At 60.5% G+C, this 24,313-nt stretch overlaps 1 protein-coding gene across 3 annotated transcripts in view; it reads left to right on the top strand.

The window, feature by feature from the left end:
* The window catches only part of INPPL1 (inositol polyphosphate phosphatase like 1), a 77,227-nt gene that overhangs the window by 32,012 nt on the left and 20,902 nt on the right, over positions 1-24,313 (top strand). For all 3 annotated transcript variants that reach the window (XM_075919634.1, XM_075919633.1, XM_075919635.1), the window contains exons 3-14: positions 8,346-8,496; positions 9,021-9,120; positions 10,036-10,176; positions 10,963-11,053; positions 11,837-11,926; positions 12,809-12,907; positions 16,520-16,670; positions 17,065-17,171; positions 17,886-17,988; positions 18,913-19,109; positions 21,497-21,614; positions 22,438-22,534. In XM_075919634.1, coding sequence (XP_075775749.1) covers positions 8,346-8,496; positions 9,021-9,120; positions 10,036-10,176; positions 10,963-11,053; positions 11,837-11,926; positions 12,809-12,907; positions 16,520-16,670; positions 17,065-17,171; positions 17,886-17,988; positions 18,913-19,109; positions 21,497-21,614; positions 22,438-22,534 — 1,445 coding nt within the window. The remainder of the gene's footprint in view (positions 1-8,345; positions 8,497-9,020; positions 9,121-10,035; positions 10,177-10,962; positions 11,054-11,836; positions 11,927-12,808; positions 12,908-16,519; positions 16,671-17,064; positions 17,172-17,885; positions 17,989-18,912; positions 19,110-21,496; positions 21,615-22,437; positions 22,535-24,313) is intronic.

The raw sequence follows: 24,313 nt of genomic DNA, 5'->3' as shown, positions 1-24,313 counted from the left end.
GCTCTGCATAGGAGTTGCAGGTCTCACTTTGCCCTGCTGCCCATGCTGCCTGCCCCAGAGGTGGCTGCATTTCTGGGTAGCTCTCGGGGAGGGAGGTGGGCGACAGGCTCTCCGGGCCATAGGTGTGGTTAGCAGTTGTGCTCCCCAGTCTGAGCGCCTGCAGGGCCTCATCGTCTCGCCCACCGTGGTGTGTGCGCCACGCCCAGGGCGTTGAATGGCCTTCCTCAGACACGACAGCCCTCATCACCCACATGTGGCCATGCGGGGCCTGGCACTCCAGACACATGGCCCCCAGCGAGTGCCGTGCCAGCTGCAGCCCCCGACGACCCACTGGGCACTGCCATGCCAGCCACAGCCTCCACTGACCTACCAGGCTCTGCCATGCCAACCACTGTGCCGGGCGGTTCATGGAGGGTAGGTCCATCATGGCTATCAGCCAAGTTGGTCAGGGGCTTAACCCTGAGCTCTGGGTCTCCTGAAATATGCACCTGCCTTAAGCTAGGACCCGACAACGGGGAGACTCCCTTGGCTTGTGCCCTGTTTTCTTCATTCCCTCTGAAGCACCTGGCCCGGTCACAAGAGCTACACGGACCATTGGTCTGACCTGGTCTGATGGTTCTTAGTGCACAGCGGTACACGCCCACTGCAGGGCGCTGCATGTCACACAGACTGAGTAGAGAGTGCGCAACAGGGCACTCCGTACACAGTGCACACAGTGCGCAACAGGGCACTCCATACACAGTGCACACAGTGCGCAACAGGGCACTCCATACACAGCGCACACAGTGCGCAACAGGGCACTCCATACACAGTACACACAGTGCGCAACAGGGCACTCCATACACAGTACACACAGTGCGCAACAGGGCACTCCATACACAGTGCACACAGTGCGCAACAGGGCACTCCGTACACAGCACACACAGTGCACAACAGGGCACTCCGTACACAGTGCACACAGTGCGCAACAGGGCACTCCATACACAGTGCACACAGTGCGCAACAGGGCACTCTGTACACAGCACACACAGTGCACAACAGGGCACTCCATACACAGTGCACACAGTGCGCAACAGGGCACTCCGTACACAGTGCACACAGTGCGCAACAGGGCACTCCATACACAGCACACACAGTGCGCAACAGGGCACTCCATACACAGTGCACACAGTGCGCAACAGGGCACTCCATACACAGTGCACACAGTGCGCAACAGGGCACTCTGTACACAGCACACACAGTGCACAACAGGGCACTCCGTACACAGTGCACACAGTGCGCAACAGGGCACTCCATACACAGTGCACACAGTGCGCAACAGGGCACTCTGTACACAGCACACACAGTGCACAACAGGGCACTCCGTACACAGTGCACACAGTGCGCAACAGGGCACTCCGTACACAGTGCACACAGTGCGCAACAGGGCACTCCGTACACAGCACACACAGTGCGCAACAGGGCACTCCGTACACAGTGCACACAGTGCACAACAGGGCACTCCATACACAGTGCACACAGTGCGCAACAGGGCACTCCATACACAGTGCACACAGTGCGCAACAGGGCACTCCATACACAGTGCACACAGTGCGCAACAGGGCACTCCGTACACAGTGCGCAACAGGGCACTCCGTACACAGCGCACACAGTGCGCAACAGGGCACTCCGTACACAGTGCACAACAGGGCACTCCGTACACAGTGCACACAGTGCGCAACAGGGCACTCCGTACACAGTGCACACAGTGCGCAACAGGGCACTCCGTACACAGCGCACACAGTGCGCAACAGGGCACTCCGTACACAGTGCACACAGTGCACAACAGGGCACTCCGTACACAGCGCACACAGTGCGCAACAGGGCACTCCGTACACAGCGCACACAGTGCGCAACAGGGCACTCTGTACACAGCGCACACAGTGCACAACAGGGCACTCCGTACACAGCGCACACAGTGCGCAACAGGGCACTCCGTACACAGCGCACACAGTGCGCAACAGGGCACTCTGTACACAGCGCACACAGTGCACAACAGGGCACTCCGTACACAGCGCACACAGTGCACAACAGGGCACTCCGTACACAGCGCACACAGTGCGCAACAGGGCACTCTGTACACAGCGCACACAGTGCGCAACAGGGCACTCTGTACACAGCGCACACAGTGCGCAACAGGGCACTCTGTACACAGTACACACAGTGCGCAACAGGGCACTCCGTACACAGTGCACACAGCGCGCAACAGGGCACTCCGTACACAGCGCACACAGTGCGCAACAGGGCACTCCGTACACAGCGCACACAGTGCGCAACAGGGCACTCCGTACACAGCGCACACAGTGCGCAACAGGGCACTCCGTACACAGCGCACACAGTGCGCAACAGGGCACTCCGTACACAGCGCACACAGTGCGCAACAGGGCACTCCGTACACAGCGCACACAGTGCGCAACAGGGCACTCCGTACACAGCGCACACAGTGCGCAACAGGGCACTCCGTACACAGCACACACAGTGCGCAACAGGGCACTCCGTACACAGCGCACACAGTGCGCAACAGGGCACTCCGTACACAGTGCGCAACAGGGCACTCCGTACACAGCGCACACAGTGCGCAACAGGGCACTCCGTACACAGTGCACAACAGGGCACTCCGTACACAGTGCACACAGTGCGCAACAGGGCACTCCGTACACAGTGCACACAGTGCGCAACAGGGCACTCCGTACACAGCGCACACAGTGCGCAACAGGGCACTCCGTACACAGTGCACACAGTGCACAACAGGGCACTCCGTACACAGCGCACACAGTGCGCAACAGGGCACTCCGTACACAGCGCACACAGTGCGCAACAGGGCACTCTGTACACAGCGCACACAGTGCACAACAGGGCACTCCGTACACAGCGCACACAGTGCGCAACAGGGCACTCCGTACACAGCGCACACAGTGCGCAACAGGGCACTCTGTACACAGCGCACACAGTGCACAACAGGGCACTCCGTACACAGCGCACACAGTGCACAACAGGGCACTCCGTACACAGCGCACACAGTGCGCAACAGGGCACTCTGTACACAGCGCACACAGTGCGCAACAGGGCACTCTGTACACAGCGCACACAGTGCGCAACAGGGCACTCTGTACACAGTACACACAGTGCGCAACAGGGCACTCCGTACACAGTGCACACAGCGCGCAACAGAGCACTCCGTACACAGTGCACACAGCGCGCAACAGAGCACTCCGTACACAGTGCACACGTCACATATTACACAGCGGAGCACTCCATACACAATACACACATCACACAGTACACAGTGGGGCTCTCTGTACACAATACACACAGCGCACAACGGGGCACCCCATGCACAATACACACATCACACAGTACACAACGGGGCACTCCATGGAGAATACGCACATCACACAGTACAGTATAGGGCACTCCGTACACAATACACACAGTGCACAACAGGGCACACCCATCCCTGTACTATAAGTTTACTCTGTGAAGCGTCTTCCCAAACCCTTCCCCTGGGCCGAGCCGACGGTGTGGACCATCCAGCGGCCATGGGGGGAGAGATGACTAGGCAGTGCAGGGGAAGCGGTGTGTGTTCACAGTGTGCTGGACTGTCTCTCATTAGCTAACGGGCATGGAAGGCCCTGTCTGAGCTCAGTCCCTGCCCCCCAGAGCTCCCTGTCTTAGGGCTGGCCTCTTGGGGAATTTTACGGGCAAACTTGCGGTGCTAGTGTCCTGCCTCTGAGACATTCCTGGCTGTGGGAGCATCCACATGAAGGGATGCAGGTGTCAAACGGTGCTGGAGAAGTTCCCTGGGTAGATGAGCCCTCGGCAGGCGGCCGGGGAAACTGAGGCACAGAGTGGGGCTGTGAAGGAGCTGGCTATGTGGAGGATGAGGGTTTCACACGGCCAAGGCCTTAGCTGAGCCGAGTGGGAAGGGGAGAACAGAGCGATGCTGCCCCCTGGGTGCCCAGCACACCCCAGCTGGGCCTCGGACTGGCCTCCCTCCCTCGGTGAAAGAGCCCTGCCCACGGGATCCCCTGTCGAGGTGCACAGCTGGGCGCAGAGCTAGCTGGAGCGCAGGGTTTGGGACTGCCAGGGCTCTTAGCTCCCCTTGACCTCCCTTTTCTCAGCATGTGCAGGCTCCCCCCGCCTTTCGCCTGGATGGACTTAGGGCTCTGTCTGTTCTGGGGTCCCCCCTCCAACACAGGAGAAGGTCGGCCCCAGAGGGATGCCCTTGGGTACAGGGTGCGGGGTCCGTGTCGAGGTGCCTGTGTTCCCGGGCCCTGGCTGAGAGCGGGGGCAGTGGAAATGCAGGCCGCGTGCCCCGGGCTTTCCAGGGCTTTGCAGCGTGTCCGGCCGGCGCAGACGCTGCTGATCTTGGCAGGAAGTCAGGCCGGTCCGTGCACCGAAGTATTTATAGCCCTACAGTAGCCCCTTTGTGCTGTCCTGCAGACAGGAAAGAACAGGCCCCGGGGAGGCCCGGCCACAGAAAGGAGGGCGTTGTGTGTGCGCCAGCTCCCGTGCCAGCCTTGCCCTCCGGATTGCGGAGTCAGCCTCCCCCGCGCTCGCCCCAGAGTGACAGCTGCAGAATCCTAACCCCGCCCAGTCTCACCCACCAGGCCCAGCGCTGGGCTGAGATCAGGCAGGGCCTCAGATTGGTGCGCCAGGCATGCTTCTCCCAGAATGCTCAGCCGGGCAGATCTCTACTGGGCACCCGCACTTGCCAGCCCAGGGCCCAGTGGGTGCTGTGTCCATGATGGCACCAGTTCACTTTCACGTGGGCTAGTGAGCAGGCACTGGAGAGGAATGCCCGCCGTTTGGACCAGTCACCTGGGGCAGCTCATGCCAGTGCCCGCTGTCCGTGCCACCCAGCGCTGCGGGACACGCTGCCCGGTGTCTCAGCCCAGAGGAGAGCAGCGTTTTTCAGACGACGCTTCTGTCCAGCTGAAAAATGCAGGATTTGGTGGCACCCAAACATGTCGTGAATTGAGGCTGGTTTTGCCCAGTTCTCTTGGTGTGGAAGACGTCTCCCCCCCCCGGAAACGATCCACACAGTTGGATGGTTTGGCTTGGAACGCCTTTTCCTGGGATGGCATTTTTCGAAAATCCCTGGCACTACAAGAGGGGCGCAGTCAAAAGGCAGCCTCTGGCTTTGGTTGGAGCGGAAGGCCCGGAAACAGGCATTTTCCTCGCTTTTCACGTCGCCACAAATTTTCCTTTCTGTTGGGACCCGAAACTCAGGGGCTACGTCTACACTGGCATGATTTTCCGGAAATGCTTAAAACGGAACAGTTTTCCGTTATACGTATTTCCGGAAAAAGAGCATCTACATTGGCAGGATGCTTTTCCGGAAAAGCCCTTTTTCCGGAAAAGCGTCCGTGGCCAATGTAGATGCGCTTTTCTGGAAAAAAGCCCCGATGGCCATTTTCCCGATAGGGGCTTTTTTGCGGAAAACACTACTGTGCTGTCTACACTGGCCCTTTTCCGGAACAGTTTTCTGGAAAAAGGACTTTTGCCCAAGTGAGAGCAGCATAATTTTTCCGGAAAAGCAGCTGATTTCTTACAGTAGATCGTCAGTGCTTTTCCGGAAATTCAAGGGGCCAGTGTAGACAGTTCGCAGCTTATTCCGGAAAAGCGGCTGATTTTCCGGAATAAGTGGCCCAGTGTAGACACAGCCAGGGGGTTTTCAACTTTTCGAATTTGCCACTGGCGTGATCCAACTATTGTTTAGGTGGCTGTCGTGGTGACACCGCTCCCTTGCAGGGTGGGCTAGCCGCGTTTTGCGGTCACACGTCCGTTCTCAGTGGATGAAAGCCAGACGCGCATGAATAAGGTCGTGCGATGGCAGCGTCTCCTGCCTTGCCAAGGCCATGGTGCGGCTCAGCCTTTAACTCGAGAATCCTCACGATGTGCTCAGGACCATAGCTGGGGAAACCGAGGCACAGAAAAGCAGAGTGACTTGGGATGCTACTGAGAGCAGTGTCAGAGGCAGGGTGAAACTCCAGGAATGCTTAGCTCATAATGCGGTGCGCCGTGTCTCCCAATCCCTAGCTCAGCGGCACAAAATGTGGTCCCTCCTCCTTCTGAAGGAGTCAGCCAATCCCCACTTGTGGCGCAGGGAAAATACACCCGGAACAGCCCCAAAAGTGGCTTCTGCAGCCGCCTGCAGCACCGGGATCCCCAGTTCCTGTCTGGTTGCCTTGTCTTGCCAGGTGCCCGAGGGCTGTTCTGGGCGTGGTTTAGTGGTTAGAACACAAGGTGCCTGTGGCCCAGACTGGCAGGGAAACTGGCCAGCCAGAGCAGGGGTCCGTTTGCTGACAGCAAAGGGCTTTGAGAGGCTGTTTGATCCTGCTGGTCTTTGTCCTGTGGGCTCTGTTCTCAGGGCCCCGCTGCCCTCGCCAGTAAGAGGGGCTCAGGGCTTTCCCCAGCTGCCCCTGAGACGGGATTTCTGGCTGGGAGAAGGGACGGCGGGAGGAACACTGGGCCCTCGGCTCCTAGCGGGGGACATAGGGCTGTGGAGACGCTCCCGCAAAAATACCTCCCTGCCAGGCAGGCTGCTCAGCCGTGGGGTGAGCGCTGGCGTGGGGGAAGGGCCGAGTGGCGGGGTGAATGCTGCCACGTATGCCCCCCCCCCCGCCCCGCCCCGTGGCCCTGGAGCTACAGAGCTGTGCCCACATCAGGGTAGGCCTCCTGCCACGGAGCAGGTCGCCCCCTAGTGGCCTGCCCCTGAAACTACCTCTTCTCCTCTGAAAACCGGTACTCTGGTCCAGCAACATCTGTGGTCCTGCAGGAACACGGATGCTCCTGGACCAGAGAGCTCCGGAGCCGAATGGCAAGAGAGCTGGCAGCCCGGCTGAGCTAGGGCCAGGGCCGGAGAAGCCCAGCCGCCAAAGGCAGCCCAGGGCCAGGGCCAGGGTCAGGGCTGGAGAAGCCCAGCCGCCAAAGGCAGCCCAGGGCCAGGGCCAGGGTCAGGGCTGGAGAAGCCCAGCCGCCAAAGGCAGCCCAGGGCCAGGCCCAGGGTCAGGGCTGGAGAAGCCCAGCCACCAAAGGCAGCCCAGGGCCAGGGCCAGCAGCGGCAGAGCAGGGGAGAGGGGCCAGAGGCCGGGGACCGACTGGTTCGGGGTCCATGTCGGGGGACACTTCCCCTGGTCCTGCAAATTCATTTTTTCAGGGCTGGTGAAGTCCCAACTGTGCCGGACCAGGGAGGTCCAACCTGTAGAGAGGCTCTGCCTTTAGCTCCGGGGGCAGAGGCTGGCCCCCAGGCTCCCAAAGGCTCCCGGTTCAGTCCCTGCTCTGGGGGGCGTTAGCGCTGACAGGCCGTGTGGCAGAAGGGAGGGCTCTGGGTGGAGAGAGGAGAAAGCACCGGCCCTGAGCGCGAGGGGCAGCGGAGGAGGGGACATGAGGGAGAAGAAGGGGAGGGGGCCAGTCACGGGCAATGAGGAGGGGCAGTCAGGGGCGGCGGCAGCTGTCCGCAGATGTCAAGGGAGGCTCCGGCGGGGTGGCCAGATGTGCTGTGACCCCCTGGTTCCTTGTACAGACCTCACCGGGGTCCACCTAGACCAGCCTCTCTGCCGCCTTGTCTCCTCCTAGGCATGTGCCGTCCCTACTGAACACTCACATCTGGGTCGGCCCTGGTTTCTGTCGGGATCTGGGCAGCACCGTGGAGGCCCTGATCTCAGCTGGCGTCTATGCCGCACCTGGCACATGTGGGGATCAGTGTTCCCTCAGGGTTTTTTTCCATCCTTGTGTGGAATAAATGTTGTTCTGTGCACTGAGGCACATGTGGGTGTGCACCACCAGTAGAAGCATGTGCTGCCAGCTCTGCTAATCAGCTAGGTGCTAAGAATCTCCTGGGTGGCCACCCAAGCGTCCAGCTTCCAGGAAACCCTGGTGGGACCGGAGTCAAGGTCTCTGGGCGCTGCTGAAGGAAGAGAGGCTGGGGCCTGGCAGTGGGGAGGATAAAAGCCCTGGCTAGGGAGCGGGGTGGGAAGGGCGGGTGTGGAGGTCCAGGTGGCGGAGGAGGCGAGAGAGGACGGTAGATCCAGAGGCTGTCGCTAGGATCTCTGGGGAAGGACGAAGGCGCACGCTGGCTGCGCTGGGCGGTTGATCAGGGAGCTGGCTGTTCAGGGTGCCTGGCTGGTCTCAGTGTGGTGCCCCGGGGGCCGGCTGCTGGGGGCACCTGGCTGGCCTTAGTGCGGTGACCAGGGCCCGGCTGCCAGCTGGTGCTCGGTCCCAGGCGGGTTGTGCGGGGCGCGCGGAGCCGGGCTGGCCCCTGTCCATGCTGACGGCTTCTCTCCGCCCCCTTGTGCCCCCAGACGTCCCAGGGAGTCCAGGTGAGACGCTTCAAGACCCTGGGCGAGCTGATTGCACTCTACCTGCAGCCCAACCAGGGCCTGGTCTGCACCCTGCTCTTCCCCGTCGAGCGCGAGAAGGAGAAGGAGAATGCCGAGGACAGGGACTACTCAGGTACGGCCGTGTTGGCTTCCTCCTCCAGCCAGCTCGGGGGGTGAGCTCAGCGGGTAGGAGGCGAGATACCAGGGTGGATGGGCCCAGTGATGTGAGCCAGGGTCTCAGGAGACGGGATACCAGGGTGGATGGGCCCATTGATGTGAGCCAGGGTCTCAGGAGACGGGATACCAGGGTGGATGGGCCCAGTGATGTGAGCCAGGGTCTCAGGAGACGGGATACCAGGGTAGATGGGCCCAGTGATGTGAGCCAGGGTCTCAGGAGACGGGATACCAGGGTAGATGGGCCCAGTGATGTGAGCCAGGGTCTCAGGAGACAGGATACCAGGGTAGATGGGCCCATTGATGTGAGCCAGGGTCTCAGGAGACGGGATACCAGGGTAGATGGGCCCAGTGATGTGAGCCAGGGTCTCAGGAGATGGGATGCCAGGGTGGATGGGCCCAGTGATGTGAGCCAGTTAGTGGAGATGTACAAGGCCCTGGTCCCACCGTGGCCTGTGACTTGGCTCTGCTCCTTCCTTCTAGATGGGGAGGACGACAAGCCCCCGTTACCGCCGCGCTCTGGCTCCACCAGCTTCTCCCCCGCCAGCCTCGGGCCAGCCGTGCAGGACGGGGCCGTCGATAGGTAAAGAGCTTCTGTCCCAGAATCGCAGGGGGGGCCCAGAGATCCTGCACAAGGGGGTTGCTGGTGCCCCCCGCTCCTCACCCACATGTGCCCCCCTTCCTGACCCACAGCCCCCTCTCTGCCTGTGCCCCTCCCTCCTGCTCCACAGCCCCCTCTCTGCCTGTGCCCCCCTCCTGACCCACAGCCCCCTCTCTGCCTGTGCCCCCCTCCTGACCCACAGCCCCCTCTCTGCCTGTGCCCCTCCCTCCTGCTCCACAGCCCCCTCTCTGCCTGTGCCCCCCTCCTGACCCACAGCCCCCTCTCTGCCTGTGCCCCTCCCTCCTGCTCCACAGCCCCCTCTCTGCCTGTGCCCCCCTCCTGACCCACAGCCCCCTCTCTGCCTGTGCCCCTCCCTCCTGCTCCACAGCCCCCTCTCTGCCTGTGCCCCCCTCCTGACCCACAGCCCCCTCTCTGCCTGTGCCCCCCTCCTGGCCCACAGCCCCCTCTCTGCCTGTGCCCCCCTCCTGACCCACAGCCCCCTCTCTGCCTGTGCCCCCTCCTGGCCCACAGCCCCCTCTCTGCCTGTGCCCCCCTCCTGCTCCACAGCCCCCTCTCTGCCTGTGCCCCCCTCCTGACCCACAGCCCCCATTACTTACACCTTTGCACACTGGGGCTCGCACATGCACACTCACCATCCAATACACCCGTGTGCTTTTGCCCCCGTCTGTGCACACACTCTCATAGGTGTCCCTCCCCAGAATGATGCTCTCTCCGAGAGGGGGGCCCCATGGAGGTGCTGTCCTGGGACCCCCTAGCACCGGATCCGAGCCCGCCCGCCCGTCGTGCCCTCCCACACCCTGCCCAGGGCATGGCCCTCTTGTGCCCATGCCCCTGTGGCCGGCCCCCCTCTGCCTAACCGCCATGCCCCCCCTGCAGTGCCACCAACGGCCTCACCACGGTGTCCCACGAGTACCTGAAAGGCAGCTACACCCTGGACCTGGAGGCCGTCAAGGCCGGGGCCACCAGCCTGCCCCATCTCAACAAGACCCTGGTCACCTCCTGCAAAAGGCTGCACAGGTAAGGGCCGGCCTGGAGCCTGGCGCCCCCCAGTGGCTCCCGGGCCCACCTTGCAGGGGCTGTCTCTGCCGGGGGCGCTGTAGCTCGGGGCTGCCACTAGGAGGCGCGCAGGGCGAGTGGGCATCCCCCACCTCTGGGCGCTGCTGTAGCGGTGGGGAGGGGGCAGGCCCGGGGGGACTGAGGAATGGGGGGTATAGCTCCAGTCCCACAGACGGCCCCGCTTCATTCTCCCCCAGGCCCTGCTCACAGTTCAGCCCAGGGGGCCCGATGCATGCAAAGCTGCTGGCGCCACTTCCAGTCTCCCATTGAACCCGCGCCAGCCCCGGGCCGTCTGGCTCTGACCTGCCAGCCCTGCCCACAGGCTGGGCCCGGGGTGCCCAGCCCCGAGGCTGGCTCTGACCTGCCAGCCCTGCCCACAGGCTGGGCCCGGGGTGCCCAGCCCCGAGGCTGGCTCTGACCTGCCAGCCCTGCCCACAGGCTGGGCCCGGGGTGCCCTGCCCCGAGGCTGGCTCTGACCTGCCAGCTCTGCCCTCAGGCTGGGCCCGGGGTGCCCGGCCCCGAGGCTGGCTCTGACCTGCCAGCCCTGCCCACAGGCTGGGCCCGGGGTGCCCAGCCCCGAGGCTGGCTCTGACCTGCCAGCTCTGCCCTCAGGCTGGGCTGGGGGAGCCCAAGTGATGCCCGGCCCTGGGGTGGCCAGCTCTGCCCACCCTCTGGAGTGGGGATGCCCGGGTGGTGCCCGGCCCCGGGGCTTGCTGGCTGATGTCCGAATGCACCTCTGCCTTGCAGCGAGGTGGACAAGGTCTTGACGGGACTGGAGATCCTCACCAAGGTGTTTGACCAGCAGAGTTCGCCCGTGGTCTCCCGGATCCTCCAGCAGGTAAGGCCGGGGGGCAGTAGTTGGGTGCCGTGCGGGTGGGCAGCGGTGGGGCGCCACCATGTGGTCAACGCAGCAGCTGCTGCAGCGGGTGATGGCGTCCCTGCTCCTGTAGGCCCGAGGAGGGGAGCACCCCCTGCCTGCCACACCAGACACAATGGGTCTAGACTCAGTCGCCCTTCCCCCCCTTACGATGCCAGCTGGGGGAGTGGCCACCTGGCGCCCCCTGCAGGACATGGCCCTGGAGATGTTAGTCGGGTTTGGCCATCTCCTCCCAGCATGCTCTGGGAACCAGGCTCAGCAGATGCAGCGCGCGTCCCCAGGGGGCAGCGAAGTGGGTGCGGGACTCTGAGCCTCTTGCCCCTCGGCTGCCGGCCTGTCCAGCACCAGTGTCTCCACTAGCCTCCTGAGGGGCCGAGTCGCCCCGTGGTGTCAGCTCCCAGAGCCTGAGGGGGAAGAGCCCGGCTGGGGAGCTCTGGCCTCGCTCTGCTGCAAATCGGCCAGCTGGCCAGAAATGGGTCGTTCCACCGACTCCGTGCCTCAGTTTCCCCATCTCCAGAAAGGGGGCCCTGAGCCTTTCTGAGAAGCCCGCTCACGGGAAGGCATTTGGTCAGGAGAACGAACCGTGCCCGCATTGTGGGGACAGAGGAGACCCCGGCCTACGCGCCCCTGATCCTGCACCCCGCTGTGTGCGTTAGGCTTGGCTGGGGCTGTGAGGCGGCTGCCGTCGGGCTGCCCGGCGTGGCCGCTGAGCGTTCTCTGCTTTGACCCCTCTCCCGGCTGCAGCCTGCCGGCCAGACAGGAGAACAGGAGCTGGAGAGCCTGGTGCTGAAGCTGTCGGTCCTGAAGGACTTCCTGTCCAGCATCGAGAAGAAGGCGAGTGAACTGGCCCGGCCCCTTAAGCCCCCCTAGGCCTGTGTCAGAACAGGGCTGGGGACACAAACCCGTCCGATCTGCATGGATCCGGGGGGGCTGGACTGTGGACGCAGGCCCCGTTTCTGTGTTGCCATGGGATGCCGTACGTGTGGCAGGGTCACTCTGGCTGGTGCTACGCCCCAAGCTGCATCCTGCTGCTGCTGGGTTCGGCCGTGGGAGTGAGGGACTGACCCATGCAGCAGGGCAGAGCTGGGAACCTAGGCGCTCTGACACCGATTCCCTCATGGGGCATGGGCAAGTCACATAGCCACAGCCTGTCTGTCACCTGCACAGAGCACCCATTGTCCCCACTGACTTCGTGGGTGGCTGAGTGCCCCGCCGATGGTGCCAGGGTTCTGTGGGTCTGACCCCCATCTTCTCAGTCCTGCCCGGGCCCGCTCAGCTGTGGTAGGGGACTCGCAGCCCCTGCCAGAGCCAGCCAGCCGTGGCATAACAGCGTGATTTCCACCTGCTCTGTGACTGCGGTGTCTGGCCTAGCCAGGTCCTGGCTCACGCCGGGGCAGGGCTGGGCCCCTCGTCTGGCTGTGCCTGCTGGTCTCTCACCTCCCATGCGTTTTCCTCCGGCCACATGGTCGACAGAGCCCGGCAAACAACTACACACCCAAGGGCCGCCTTGGCTGTGGTGAGGGGGGCGAGGGATCTGCTGATCCCAGCAGGAACCAGGCTGCATCCCACAGCGCAGCCCGTAGGCAGCGGCGGGATCGGCTCAGGTAGCGGTGGGGCAGGGCTAACGCCGGGAGAGCCAGTCCCAGGCTGCAAAGGAGCAGGAGACCCAGCGGGTGCCGCGCATGACCGGGCCGTGTGGATTCTCTCCCCCGTCAGGCTCTGAAAGCTCTCCAGGACATGAGCTCCACCGCGCAGTCTGCCCCGGCCCAGCCCTCCTGCCGCAAAGCCAAGAGCATTCCCGTGCAGGCTTTCGAGGTAAAGCCGCCTCCTGTGGCTCGGGGGGCGGAGGGGAGGGCAGATCCCCCCCTCCCAGCTCCTGTGGGTGGGGGCAGCCCCAGGCCACCAAAGCTGCCACTCACCCGGCCAGGAAAGGGCTCTTGGCTGGTGCCGGTTTGCCCCGGTGAGGGGATGAAGAGAGGCTGGTGTCCCGTGCTGGGGATAGTGTTAGCTGAGGGCTCCCAGCCGGGGGCTGGGTTTCTAGAAGGGATCAGAGCTAAGGTCTGAGGTCCAGGGGTTTGCTCGAAGCTGGGGTGGGATTCTGGGGTGAACCGGGGCCGGAGTTTGGGATCAGTCTAGGGGGAATCGGAGCCAGGGTCTGGGTTCAACTGTGACAGCACCACAGTCTGATGGGAAGGGTTTTGCTCGTATTCCTTCCCTCCTCTCTGGGAACCAGGCCAGGGTGGGCTTGCATCGGGGGGTTCATCTGAGCACTCCCTCTCCCCACAACACGCCAGAGGGGTTCAGGCGCAAAGCGCTGGCCCTTGAGAAGCATAGCAGGGCCGGGGTCTGTTCCGGGATCGCTCCGGTGCGCAGGCAGCTCCTGGGTGATCAGGAATGACACATTTCTGGAGCTGCTCCCAGTCGTAGAGCTGAGGAGCAAACCAAGCAGCTGTTCAGGTTCGGGTCTGGGTTAGAGTTAGGGTTACTGGACCTTTTACAACTCCCGCCCTCTGAAGAAGTGGGCTGTGCCCACGAAAGCTCATGATACCAGCTACATGGTTTGTTAGTCTCTAAGGTGCTGCAAGACTATTTGTTGTTTTTAAAGTTTTTTTGGTTAGGATTAGGATTAGGGTTAGGGTCTGGATTTGGGTTAGGATTAGAATGAGGGTGACTGTTAGAATCAGGGTTAGGGTTCAGGTTATGGTTAGGAGTCGGATGAGGGTTAGGATTAGGGATAGGATTAGGGTGAGGGTTAGGGTTCAGGTTAGGGTTAGTGTTAGGGTTAGGGTGAGGGTTAGGGTTAGGGTGAGGGTGACTAATAGAATCAGGGTTAGGGTTCAGGTTATGGTTAGGAGTCGGATGAGGGTTAGGATTAGGGATAGGATTAGGGTGAGGGTTAGGGTTCAGGTTAGGGTTAGTGTTAGGGTTAGGGTGAGGGTGACTAATAGAATCAGGGTTAGGGTTCAGGTTAGGGTTAGTGTTAGGATTAGGGTGAGGGTTAGGGTTAGGGTGAGGGTGACTAATAGAATCAGGGTTAGGGTTCAGGTTATGGTTAGGATTAGGGCGAGGTTTGGGGTTATGGTGAGGGCTAGGATTAGGAGTTGGATAAGGGTTAGGATTAGGGTGATGGTGAGGGTGATGGTGAGGGTTAGGGTGAGGTTGAGGCAAGGATTCGGGACGAGAAGTCCTGTGGCACCTTATAGATTAACAGTTTATTGGAGCATAAGCTTTCATAGGCAAAGACCCACTTCGTCAAATGCATCTGATGAAGTGGGTCTTTTCCCACGAAAGCTTATGCTCCAATAAATCTGTTAGTCTATAAAGTGCCACAGGACTCCTCGCCGCTTTTGCAGATCTAAGATAACACGGCCACCCCTCTGATACTTGCAAGGATTAGGATTAGGGTTCAGGTTAGGGTGGGGTTAGGATTAGGGTATGGGTTATGGTGAGGCTAGGATTAGGGTGCGGGTTAGGGTTAGGGTTAGGGTTAGGGTTAGGGTGAAGGTTAGGGTGGGGTTAGGGTTAGGGTTAGGGTTAGGGTTAGGGTTAGGGTTAGGATTAGGGGTAGGGTTAGGATTAGGGTGAGCGTTAGGGTTAGGTTTAGGATTAGGATTAGGGTGAGGGTTAGGTTAGGGTTAGGCTTAGGTTTAGGATTAGGGTTAAGGTTAGGGTTAGGGTTAGGGTTAGGTTAGGGTTAGGGTTAGGGTTAGGTTAGGGTTAGGGTTAGGGTTAGGGTTAGGGTTAGGTTAGGGTTAGGATGAGGGTTAGGCTTAGGTTTAGGATTAGGGTTAGGGTTAAGGTTAGGGTTAGGATTAGGGTTAAGGTTAGGGTTAGGGTTAGGGTTAGGTTAGGGTTAGGGTTAGGGTTAGGGTTAGGGTTAGGTTAGGGTTAGGATGAGGGTTAGGCTTAGGTTTAGGATTAGGGTTAGGGTTAGGGTTAAGGTTAGGGTTAGGATTAGGGTTAGGGTTAAGGTTAGGGTTAGGATTAGGGTTAGGGTTAGGGTTAGGGTTAGGATTCATGTTAGGGTTAGGGTTAGGGTTAGGGTTAGGATTCATGTTAGGGTTAGGGTTAGGGTTAGGATTCATGTTAGGGTTAGGGTTAAGGTTAGGGTTAGGGTTAGGGTTAGGGTTAGGGTTAGGATTAGGGTGAGGGTGAGGGTGAAGGTTAGGTTTAGATTTAGGATTAGGGTGAGGGTTAGGGTTAGGGTTAGGGTTAGGTTTAGGATTAGGGTTAGGGTGAGGGTTAGGGTTAGGATTAGGATTCATGTTGGGGCTATGAAAGGGTTAGGGTTAGGTTTAGGATTAGGGTTAGGGTTAGGGTTAAGGTTAGGGTTAGGATTAGGGTTAGGGTTAAGGTTAGGGTTAGGATTAGGGTTAGGGTTAGGGTTAGGGTTAGGATTCATGTTAGGGTTAGGGTTAGGGTTAGGGTTAGGATTCATGTTAGGGTTAGGGTTAGGGTTAGGATTCATGTTAGGGTTAGGGTTAAGGTTAGGGTTAGGGTTAGGGTTAGGGTTAGGGTTAGGGTTAGGATTAGGGTGAGGGTGAAGGTTAGGTTTAGATTTAGGATTAGGGTGAGGGTTAGGGTTAGGGTTAGGGTTAGGGTTAGGTTTAGGATTAGGGTTAGGGTGAGGGTTAGGGTTAGGATTAGGATTCATGTTGGGGCTATGAAAGCAGTGGAAGCCCCATTCTGCTAAATTGGGTCATCAGCTGCTTGACTCCGGCTGTGGTGGAGCCGCCGTGGGGCCTGGTGGTGTGTCTGGGTTCCTGTCTCGCGCCTTCCAGGCAGGTGGGGTGAAGTCGGGATGTCTGGCTCCTCACAGTCTAGGTCCAGACGGGGGCCTCGCCCTCCGTCAGGCAGGGAAGGGGGATCCAGGCCTTCCCTCCCCTCCAGATCCCAGCCGGGGCTTTCTTGGGGAGCAGCCCTGCAACATATTGAGACGGAGGCTCCTCGTGTGCCGCTCTGGGCCACTTCCTGCCTCTCCTCTCCCTCAGCGTGGGCCTGGCTCTCGGGCGCCAGGAGTGAGGAAGCTGAGCAGGGTGCAAATCGCCTCCTGCTTTCCCCTTACTGTGGGCTTCTGAGCTCCCTTTCGCCCTGCGCCCCTCCGGGCCCTGGGCGGGGTGCGGACACCCCCTCTTGCCATCCCGAAGCTTCTGCCCTTCCCTCGGGCGGAGGTTTGTGCTTTGCCGAGCCGGGAGCCGCAGGAATGCACAGGGCAGGGTGAGCTGGCACGTGACAAACCCTAGCGCCGGTTCTCCCCCGCGCCGCTCCCCGCCCTCATCTGGGGCCCTCTCTTGCCGAGAACACTGGGTAGGAGTCTAGTCACTGGGCCAAGTTCCGTCCCGGCGTAGCTCCATTGACCCCGGCTGGGCGCGGCCCATCCCGAGCCGCCCCCGGCGCCCCTTCTACCTGCGGCCGTCTCTCTGCCAGGTGAAGCTGGACGTCACCTTGGGGGACCTGACCAAGATCGGCAAGTCGCAGAAGTACACGCTGAGCGTGGACGTGGAGGGCGGGAAGCTGGTGGTGCTGAAGAAACAGAAAGACTCCCAGGAGGACTGGAACACGTTTACGCACGAGAAGAGTAAGAGGGCTCCCCCCCACCACCGCTGGGTCCTTTGGGACCGGCCTCCTGCTGCTCCCCGGCTCCCTCTTGTTTCTGTGGGGTAGGGCTCAGGGATGGGGTTAGAGGAGGGGCAGCTATGGGGCTGCCCCAGAGCATATGACAGGATTAGATCTGGCCCCAGAACCGCCTCGCTCACTCGCCCGCGATACCGGCTCGTAGCGTGGCACCGTGTGTCTCCCCGCACCCTCCTCTACGGCCCTCGGGGGGGGGGGGGGGCCATCGTCAGGCCCGGTGGTCTGCCCTGTCCTGCCGCCTCCGCTGCGCTTTGGCTTCCTCCCGGGGTGGCGGGAGAGCAGCGGGGCCGGCCCACCGAGGTTCCCGCCTGCTCTGATTTGTCCGTGCCGCTCCCCAGTCCGACAGCTGATCAAGTCCCAGCGGGTGCAGAATAAGCTGGGGATCGTCTTCGAGAAGGAGAAGGATAAGACTCAGCGGAAAGATTTTGTCTTCGTCAGCGCCAGGGTGAGTCATGGCTCGGTTATGCCTGTGTCGGGGGTGGCCCGGCCCACGCAGCGCGGAGGCCGCGGGCCAGGAGGGAGCGGGGCTCCCTGAAAGCGTCCGAGGGCAGTTCTAGTCTCGGAAGAAATGACATTTTAAAAATAAACCCTGCGGTAGGAAATCTACCCAGGACCGCTGACTGTGCTGACAGCAGCCGGCTTCGCCCCTGCCAGCCCGGCACTGGGAGGGGGAGGCGCCTGTTCCTTATGCAGCAGCCACAAGGCTGTTGGCAGGATGGGAACTGCAGAGACAGGGACCCCAGGGCACCCAGGGGCGCCGCAGGCTGGCCACCCCGAGGGTCACCCAGGGTGTAATTAAAGGGGCTGCATAGCTGTCGCCCAGGGCACGGTTTGCTACTTGTGACAATGCAGGGGAAGCAAAGGGCCGGGTATAACCCCAATTCCAAGATGGGACTTGTGCACTGACCTGAGGCCCAGCAAGTTCATAAGGGTGCGGAAGCGCTGCCTTTAAAACCAAGGCCACAACCACGCCTGACCATCCATCATGCCCAAATCCCGCCCTGCAGCTGGTTACGAAATCCTTCACTTCCTGTCCTCAGCTGCTGTGTAGTGTTGTTGGGCCCTGTTAAAAAGAACCCACGTTCCCCCCCAGCAGTGGTTGCATTTCAGTGGTGGGCAAACTGCTCCCTGTGTTGTCCTGTGCCTGCCTTTCCTCCAGAAGCGGGAAGCATTCTGCCAGCTGCTCCAGCTGATGAAAAACAAACATTCCAAGCAGGACGAGCCCGACATGATCTCCATCTTCATCGGCACGTGGAACATGGGTCAGTGCCACGGGGAGCCTGGGGCAGAGGCTTTTGGGAGCTGCCCTCCGGCCGCATGGGGCACATGGTGATGTGGGATGGTGCCCTATGGGAGTTCCCCTCAGCCCAGGGAGCATCACAGGGAGTATCCTGCCTCACTAAACAGCTCCCACCTAGATGCCTTGAAGTCTGAGATCCTACCTCCAAGCCAGATATCCTACCCAGCTCTCCTTCAGCCCTCTGCTGTTGGGACATGAGGAATTGCAGTCTGTCTTAAACAGGATGCGTTTTTAAACAAAACAGCTGTAGGCTCCAGGCACTAATAAACAGGCTTCCACACCTCTCAGGTTCCACCTTTGTCTGCCTCCTTTACCAGGAACCACATGTGCCTGGAACTCCATGCAATACCTAGTGACATCTAGTGGCTAAATAACTTTCTGCAAGTGAACATCTTACAACTCCCCTAAGTTAGTCATAGCTCTACTTTTCTGTACCAGGTTCTCCTCCTGTATTAGCAACATGGGCAAGGTAGGGTGGTTGCTACCTCCGCACACCTGTCTGCAGCCCTCCAAGGCTGAGAACACATCCCTGTGTGATCCCAAAGCCTTGCTTCCTCTGTGAACATGCCGTGGGCATGATGTGGTGGTTCTTGCCTGGCCCACATCACTTCAGCCTCTGGGCACCTCCACATCGTCAGTGTATTTATCCTCACATGCTCCTGTCAGGCTGGGCACGGCTGTTTCCCCAACTGTACAGAGGGGAAACTGAGGCACAGAGCAGCTAAATGACCAGCCCAAGGTCATCATAGGGAGTCGGTTGCAGAGCAGGGAGTTAAACCCTGCTTTCTGAAGGCCCAGACTGGTGTCCCAGCCAGGGGCCTCTCCTCCTGGCACTAAGCAAGCTGACCCTCTGTGACCACGGCTCTGTGGTCTTCCTTTCTCGCAGGAAGCATCCCGCCGCCCAAGAACATCACGTCCTGGTTCACGTCGAAGGGCCTGGGGAAGACCCTGGATGAGATGACAGTCACCATCCCCCACGACATCTATGTCTTCGGCACCCAGGAGAACTCGATGGGGGACAAGGAGTGGGTCGACTTCCTGCGGGGCGTGCTGAAAGAGTTCACGGAGATCGAGTACCGCCCGGTACGGGCTGCGGGGCCGGGGGCTGCGCAGCTCTGTGCAGCCGCACGCTGGGCCATGAGGGGAGGCACCTGGAGAGCACGAGTTTCCCAGCATGCAGTGCTCCGGCAGCACGGCTCAGATCACGGTGGAGCGTTGCATGCTGGGATGCTGTCGTCTTAAGACTGAGGTTGTCTGCAACCTCCTCTGTTCCATGGTCCCAAGCATCCAGCCTCCACATCCAGGGGATCCCAGGCAATGGGTGGCCGGAGGATAGCAGAAGCGCTTGGGGAGACGGTTTCTACGGTGACCGTCCTCTTCAATCCTCCTCCTTGCTGGATGTGCCGTTTCTACCTGGCTAGGAGACGGCCTGGAGCCGTGAAAGTCTGAGGCCCCTGTCTCAGCCCTTTAACCTCCGGGGTAAATATGCCCACTCCCCTAGGCTTTGCTTTTGGAGTGGAGGGGGGGGACGCAGCCACATTGTCTTTGGCCAGCATTTCCCATTCGCCCCCCAGCATTGAGAGCGTTATGCACTGGCGGCTGTACTCCCTCCCCAGAGGTGGCTGCATTATTTGTGCAGGCATGAGATTTCAGTGGGGCCTGGGAATCAGGCTCCCAGCTTTGTGCTTCGGGATCCTTCTGCACCAGCAGGTGTTTCGTTTAACAGGATTTGGATCCCTTTCCTCCCGGGAGAAAGCTGATTAGGGCTGCCGATTTGACACGGCATTTTTGATCGGGAATCACGGTGCGGTCGTGGTCAGCTCGGGGGTCCCGGGTTTCGTGACTGCTCGGTGAAAATGTCCCAAGAGACGAGGGGCACCAAGCACCTGCAACGGCGCCCTCCGCCCTGGCACCGTGACCCCGACCCTGTCCTGAGGCGGGGGGGCTGGAAGCTGAGCCCTCCCCCAGTCAGAGCAGCTCTTGTTCCCACCGGTGGGGCCAGGCCTGTCTCCCCCCTCCAAGCACTGCGAGCTGGCGTGGCAGGATCTCTGCCCCGCTCCTCTGTCATGATGCGGGGTGGGGGTGTGTAGGCCAAATCTGAGCGCTGCTGTGACCCCACACGCCTGGAGGGAGGAGCCAGGCCCCGCCCAGAGGGACAGGTCCCAGGGCTGCGGGGGGGAAATCCCGAACTCGCAAGAAAGTCACAGACAAATGGGAACATTTTGCTGTCCCTGACTCTCTTCCTGCCAGGACAAAGCTGTGGCTGTTAATATTATACAAGACCCCGCAACTCCTTGAGGCGGGGCCCCCGACCTTTTTAACACCAGTTCACTTTTTGAATTTAAGTGCAATCCCAGAGCTACCTCAAATATAAACACCTTTGCCCCGCCTCCTTCCTGCCCCTTCTGGGAGGCCCCGCCCCTTCTGGGAGGCCCCGCCCCTGCTCACTCCATCCTCCCCCCTCCTTCATCCTCACTCACTTTCCCCAGGCTGGGGCAGAGGGTTGGGCTGCAGGCTCTGGTCCTGGAGGAAGGGATCTGGAGTACGAGAGGGGCTCTGAGCTGAGCTTGGGACAGGCAGTTGGGGTGCTGGAGGGGGTTCTCGGTGCAGGCTCTGGGACAGTGTTTGGATGCAGGGCTGCTTGGGGTGGAGGAGGGGGATCATGACTGGGGTAGGGTTTTGGGATGTGGGCTCCAGCCGGGCATTGCTTACCTCAGGTGGCTTCTGGGTGGGGGAGCAGTGGGGCTAAGGCAGGCTCACTCTGGCCCTGGCCCTGGACCACTCCCTAAAGCAGCCAACAAACTCCTCCCAAGTCCTGTTGTGCCCCCTCTCTGCTCTGTGGAGAAAGGATACAGAGTGGGACGGGGACGGGGTGGGACGGGGGCACCTTGACATCAGCACCCTCCTCCTCCTCTCCTCCCTGCACAGCAAGTAGGAGGGTCCCTGGGAGGGGGGGGATCTTCAAGGCAAAGGGCAGGAGAGGAGCAGCAGTGGGGAGGGGGCAGTTGAAGTGCCGGCACTTGATGGCCTCCTGGCCAAACCAGTCAGGGTCCCCTGCCAGAGGCTCCAAGATCTACTGGTGGATCCTGATCGACTGGTTGGTGACCCCTGCCTTAAGGCGAAAAAGACTTAGGAGGGAGAGAAGCCTCCTGTAAGTCTCTGAGTTGTGCCTTGGTGGTGTCCTGGTTGGACAGGGAAAGCGGGGAGCAGCGGTGATCCCCCGTGTCTGCTCCGGAGACAGACTGGACTACAATTCCCAGCAGCCACTGTGGCAGCTTGCAACCTCGCCAAACTTCATGTAAAGCTCCGTCTGCAAACAGTGAACGTGTGGGTTGCGCCGTAGGTTCAGGGCCGGCGACTTTAGGGGACGCTTTGTCCCACCCCTTGGCCAGCGTCTGCCTCTGAGCAGGGCTCCGGCACCCCCACCAGGAGAGCGGCGGTATAACCCTGTCTTGCTGACCCCCTGCCAGATCGCCATGCAGTCCTTGTGGAACATTAAGATTGCCGTCCTGGTGAAACCGGAGCATGAGAACCGCATCAGCCACGTCAGCACCTCGAGCGTGAAGACCGGGATCGCCAACACGCTGGGTAGGGGTCGATCGAGGCGCTTCGGGGGCTAGATTAGGTACCTGGGACAGACAGACCTCGCCCTCTGTACTTACAGCTGGCAATGAGCGAGTGAGGATCCCGACCACTCCGCGTAGGGACCTTCTGCGGGAGTGGTTTGGAGCTCACACCTTGTTTTTGTTCATAGATTGGGAGAGGAAACCAAGCTTTCCTGCTTGTTCAGCTCCCAATTGATGCTTAACTTCCAGCATCAAACCGAATGAGCAGAATAAACTGAAATGAAAACATATATATTCTTGTTGCATCTGTAGAAGAGGCCTCGGTTGCCCAACGCTGCTTTAGCACGTCAGCAAACGTGGCCAGTGACTCTCAGTGGCTTGACTGGTTTGCAAACATGGACTTCTTCATACTACTTTCTGCAGTTAATTTCAACAGTGTTCATAGATTATAATACATTAAGGCCTTAACATAGTCAATTTCAAATTGAATTTTAAATAGGGTTTCTCTTTTAAAAATAAACTGGCCTTTCCTTTACATTTTAAAAGCCAGAGTTTTTATTCATTGATTTTGAACTCTTTGGGGGTTTTTTTTGGTTTTTGTTTTATCCATCCCAGTGGGCTCCGTCGCTCCCTCTGCTCTGGAGGAAGCCGGCTTCAAGGCCTCTTCGCCAGCTGGGTCTCTCCTCCCCGCCCGTCCCATTAGCTTTGAGGTTTTTCTGCTCACTCCATGCTGCCAGGGCCACTTAGGCCGCTGCCATGGGCCATCAGTGCCCCGAGCGTCCCTGGGAACCGCGCTCCAGCCTGGCCTGAGTGGGGTGCGCCCCCTTCCCCTCTTTGTTTTGCAGGCAATAAAGGGGCCGTGGGCGTCTCCTTCATGTTCAATGGCACCTCCTTCGGCTTCGTCAATTGTCACCTGACCTCCGGCAACGAGAAGACAGCCAGGTGAGCCTAGGGCCAGGGGCCCGTTACCTAGCCCTGAGCATGAGGGGCTGGACCCCAGGTCCTTCAAGCACTGGGGTGAGAGGGGAGCTGCCGGTAGTGGCTGCTCTGAGCTCCTGCCCTGGCCGTGCATAGCACGTGACCGTGGCTGGTGGCTCTGGGGAAGTGCCCCTTTAGTCTCCGTGGAGAGGCACAAGAGCCGGCTGCAGGGGAGTCGCTCTGTGCCGCCAGGGAGAGGGGGCATGCAGGCCGTCCGTGTGCTGGTGCTCGTGCTTGCTGACAGGCGTGGCTTGCTCCTGGACACGCCGGCTACGGACACGCTCGCACCAGCCACGCGCCTGCTCGTGCTTGCTCTGGGGCGCTAGTGTTTGCACGCAGCCACTTGCACGCCCGGACTTCACGCATGCACGCACGCGCTGGTTTGCAAGGGTTCGTCCCCACGCACACCGCCCCCCCGCCCCCGGCACGCAGTCTTGCAGAGTCTTTTGGGGTATGTCTACACTACAAAGTTAATTCGAACTAACGGCCGTTAGTTCGAATTAACTTTGATAGGTGCTACACTAGCGCTCCGCTAGTTTGAACTTAATTCAAACTAGCGGAGCGCTTAGTTTGAACTAGGTAAACCTCATTGTACGAGGACTAATGCCTAGTTCGAATTAACTAGTTCGAATTAAGGGCTGTGTAGCCACTTAATTCGAACTAGTGGGAGGCTAGCCCTCCCCAGGTTCCCCTAGTGGCCACTCTGGGCACCACCAGGAAAACTCCTCTCCTGTGCCCCAGCCCCGGGTCCTTAAAGGGGTAGACTGTGGCCAGACGGCACTTGACACAGCCAGCCCTGCCAGCAGTCTGTGCCCTGAACCAGTGGTCCCAGGATGAGCCAGGGAGCCAGTGCCAGCGAGCCATCCCCTGCCCAGTCCCCTAGCACCCAGGGGCCATAGACGGCACGCGCCCTCCTGGACTAGTGTGGAGGTCATGGACCTCATTGAGGTTTGGGGGCAGGCCCCCAACGTCCATGATCTCTGCACTAGGAGGAGGAACGTGGCCGTCTACGGGCGCATAGCGGCCGCCATGACCCGAAAGGGACACAGGCGCACCCAGGAGCAGGTGCGCCTGAAAGTAAAGAAGCTGTGGCAGGCGTACGCCAGGGCCACCAGGGGCGGCGCCGCAGCAGGGGCTGCCACCTGCCCCTACTTCCCCGCCCTCAACCGACTCTTGGGGGGCGGGGCGGTCCGTGCCAGCCTGGGGGACAGCGAGCCGGGACCGGAGGGCCCTGACCCGGGCACACCGGAGGAGCCACCACAAGGAGTTCCAGCACCAGAGTCGGCAGGGTCGTCCAGGGAGACCGTACCGGGTAAGTAATTTGAATTAAGTAGTTCGGGGAGGGGGGGAGGCGGGAGGGAGACCAGAGACCGTGCGCGTGGGCCATGCCTTCCACGGATCACGCAGACACCTGTGCACGTGCGAGCACATGCCATGCCACCCTTGGGCAGGTGGCTCCAGCTGCCATGGCCCCTGGGTGTCACGCCCAATAGGCACATGCATGTGTGAAGAGACTGACATGCTCCTGACCCCGGGGCGGGACACAGCAGGGTGCTTTCCCTTCACATGTCCCTCTACACGGAGGCAGGGGACATCTCCCCCCCGGCCACACTATACACGGCACAGGGACATGGGTGCGGTCTTGGGGCAGCTCCCCGTCCCGGGGACAGCCAGACATCCTGACCATGGCCTCTGTACAAGCACAGCGGCTCTGACAGTGCAGGGCATGGTCGCCCTCACATC

This window comes from Pelodiscus sinensis, chromosome 1 (assembly GCF_049634645.1).
Source record: "Pelodiscus sinensis isolate JC-2024 chromosome 1, ASM4963464v1, whole genome shotgun sequence".
NCBI lineage: Eukaryota > Metazoa > Chordata > Testudines > Trionychidae > Pelodiscus > Pelodiscus sinensis.
This window is presented reverse-complemented; position numbering and strand designations above follow the sequence as displayed.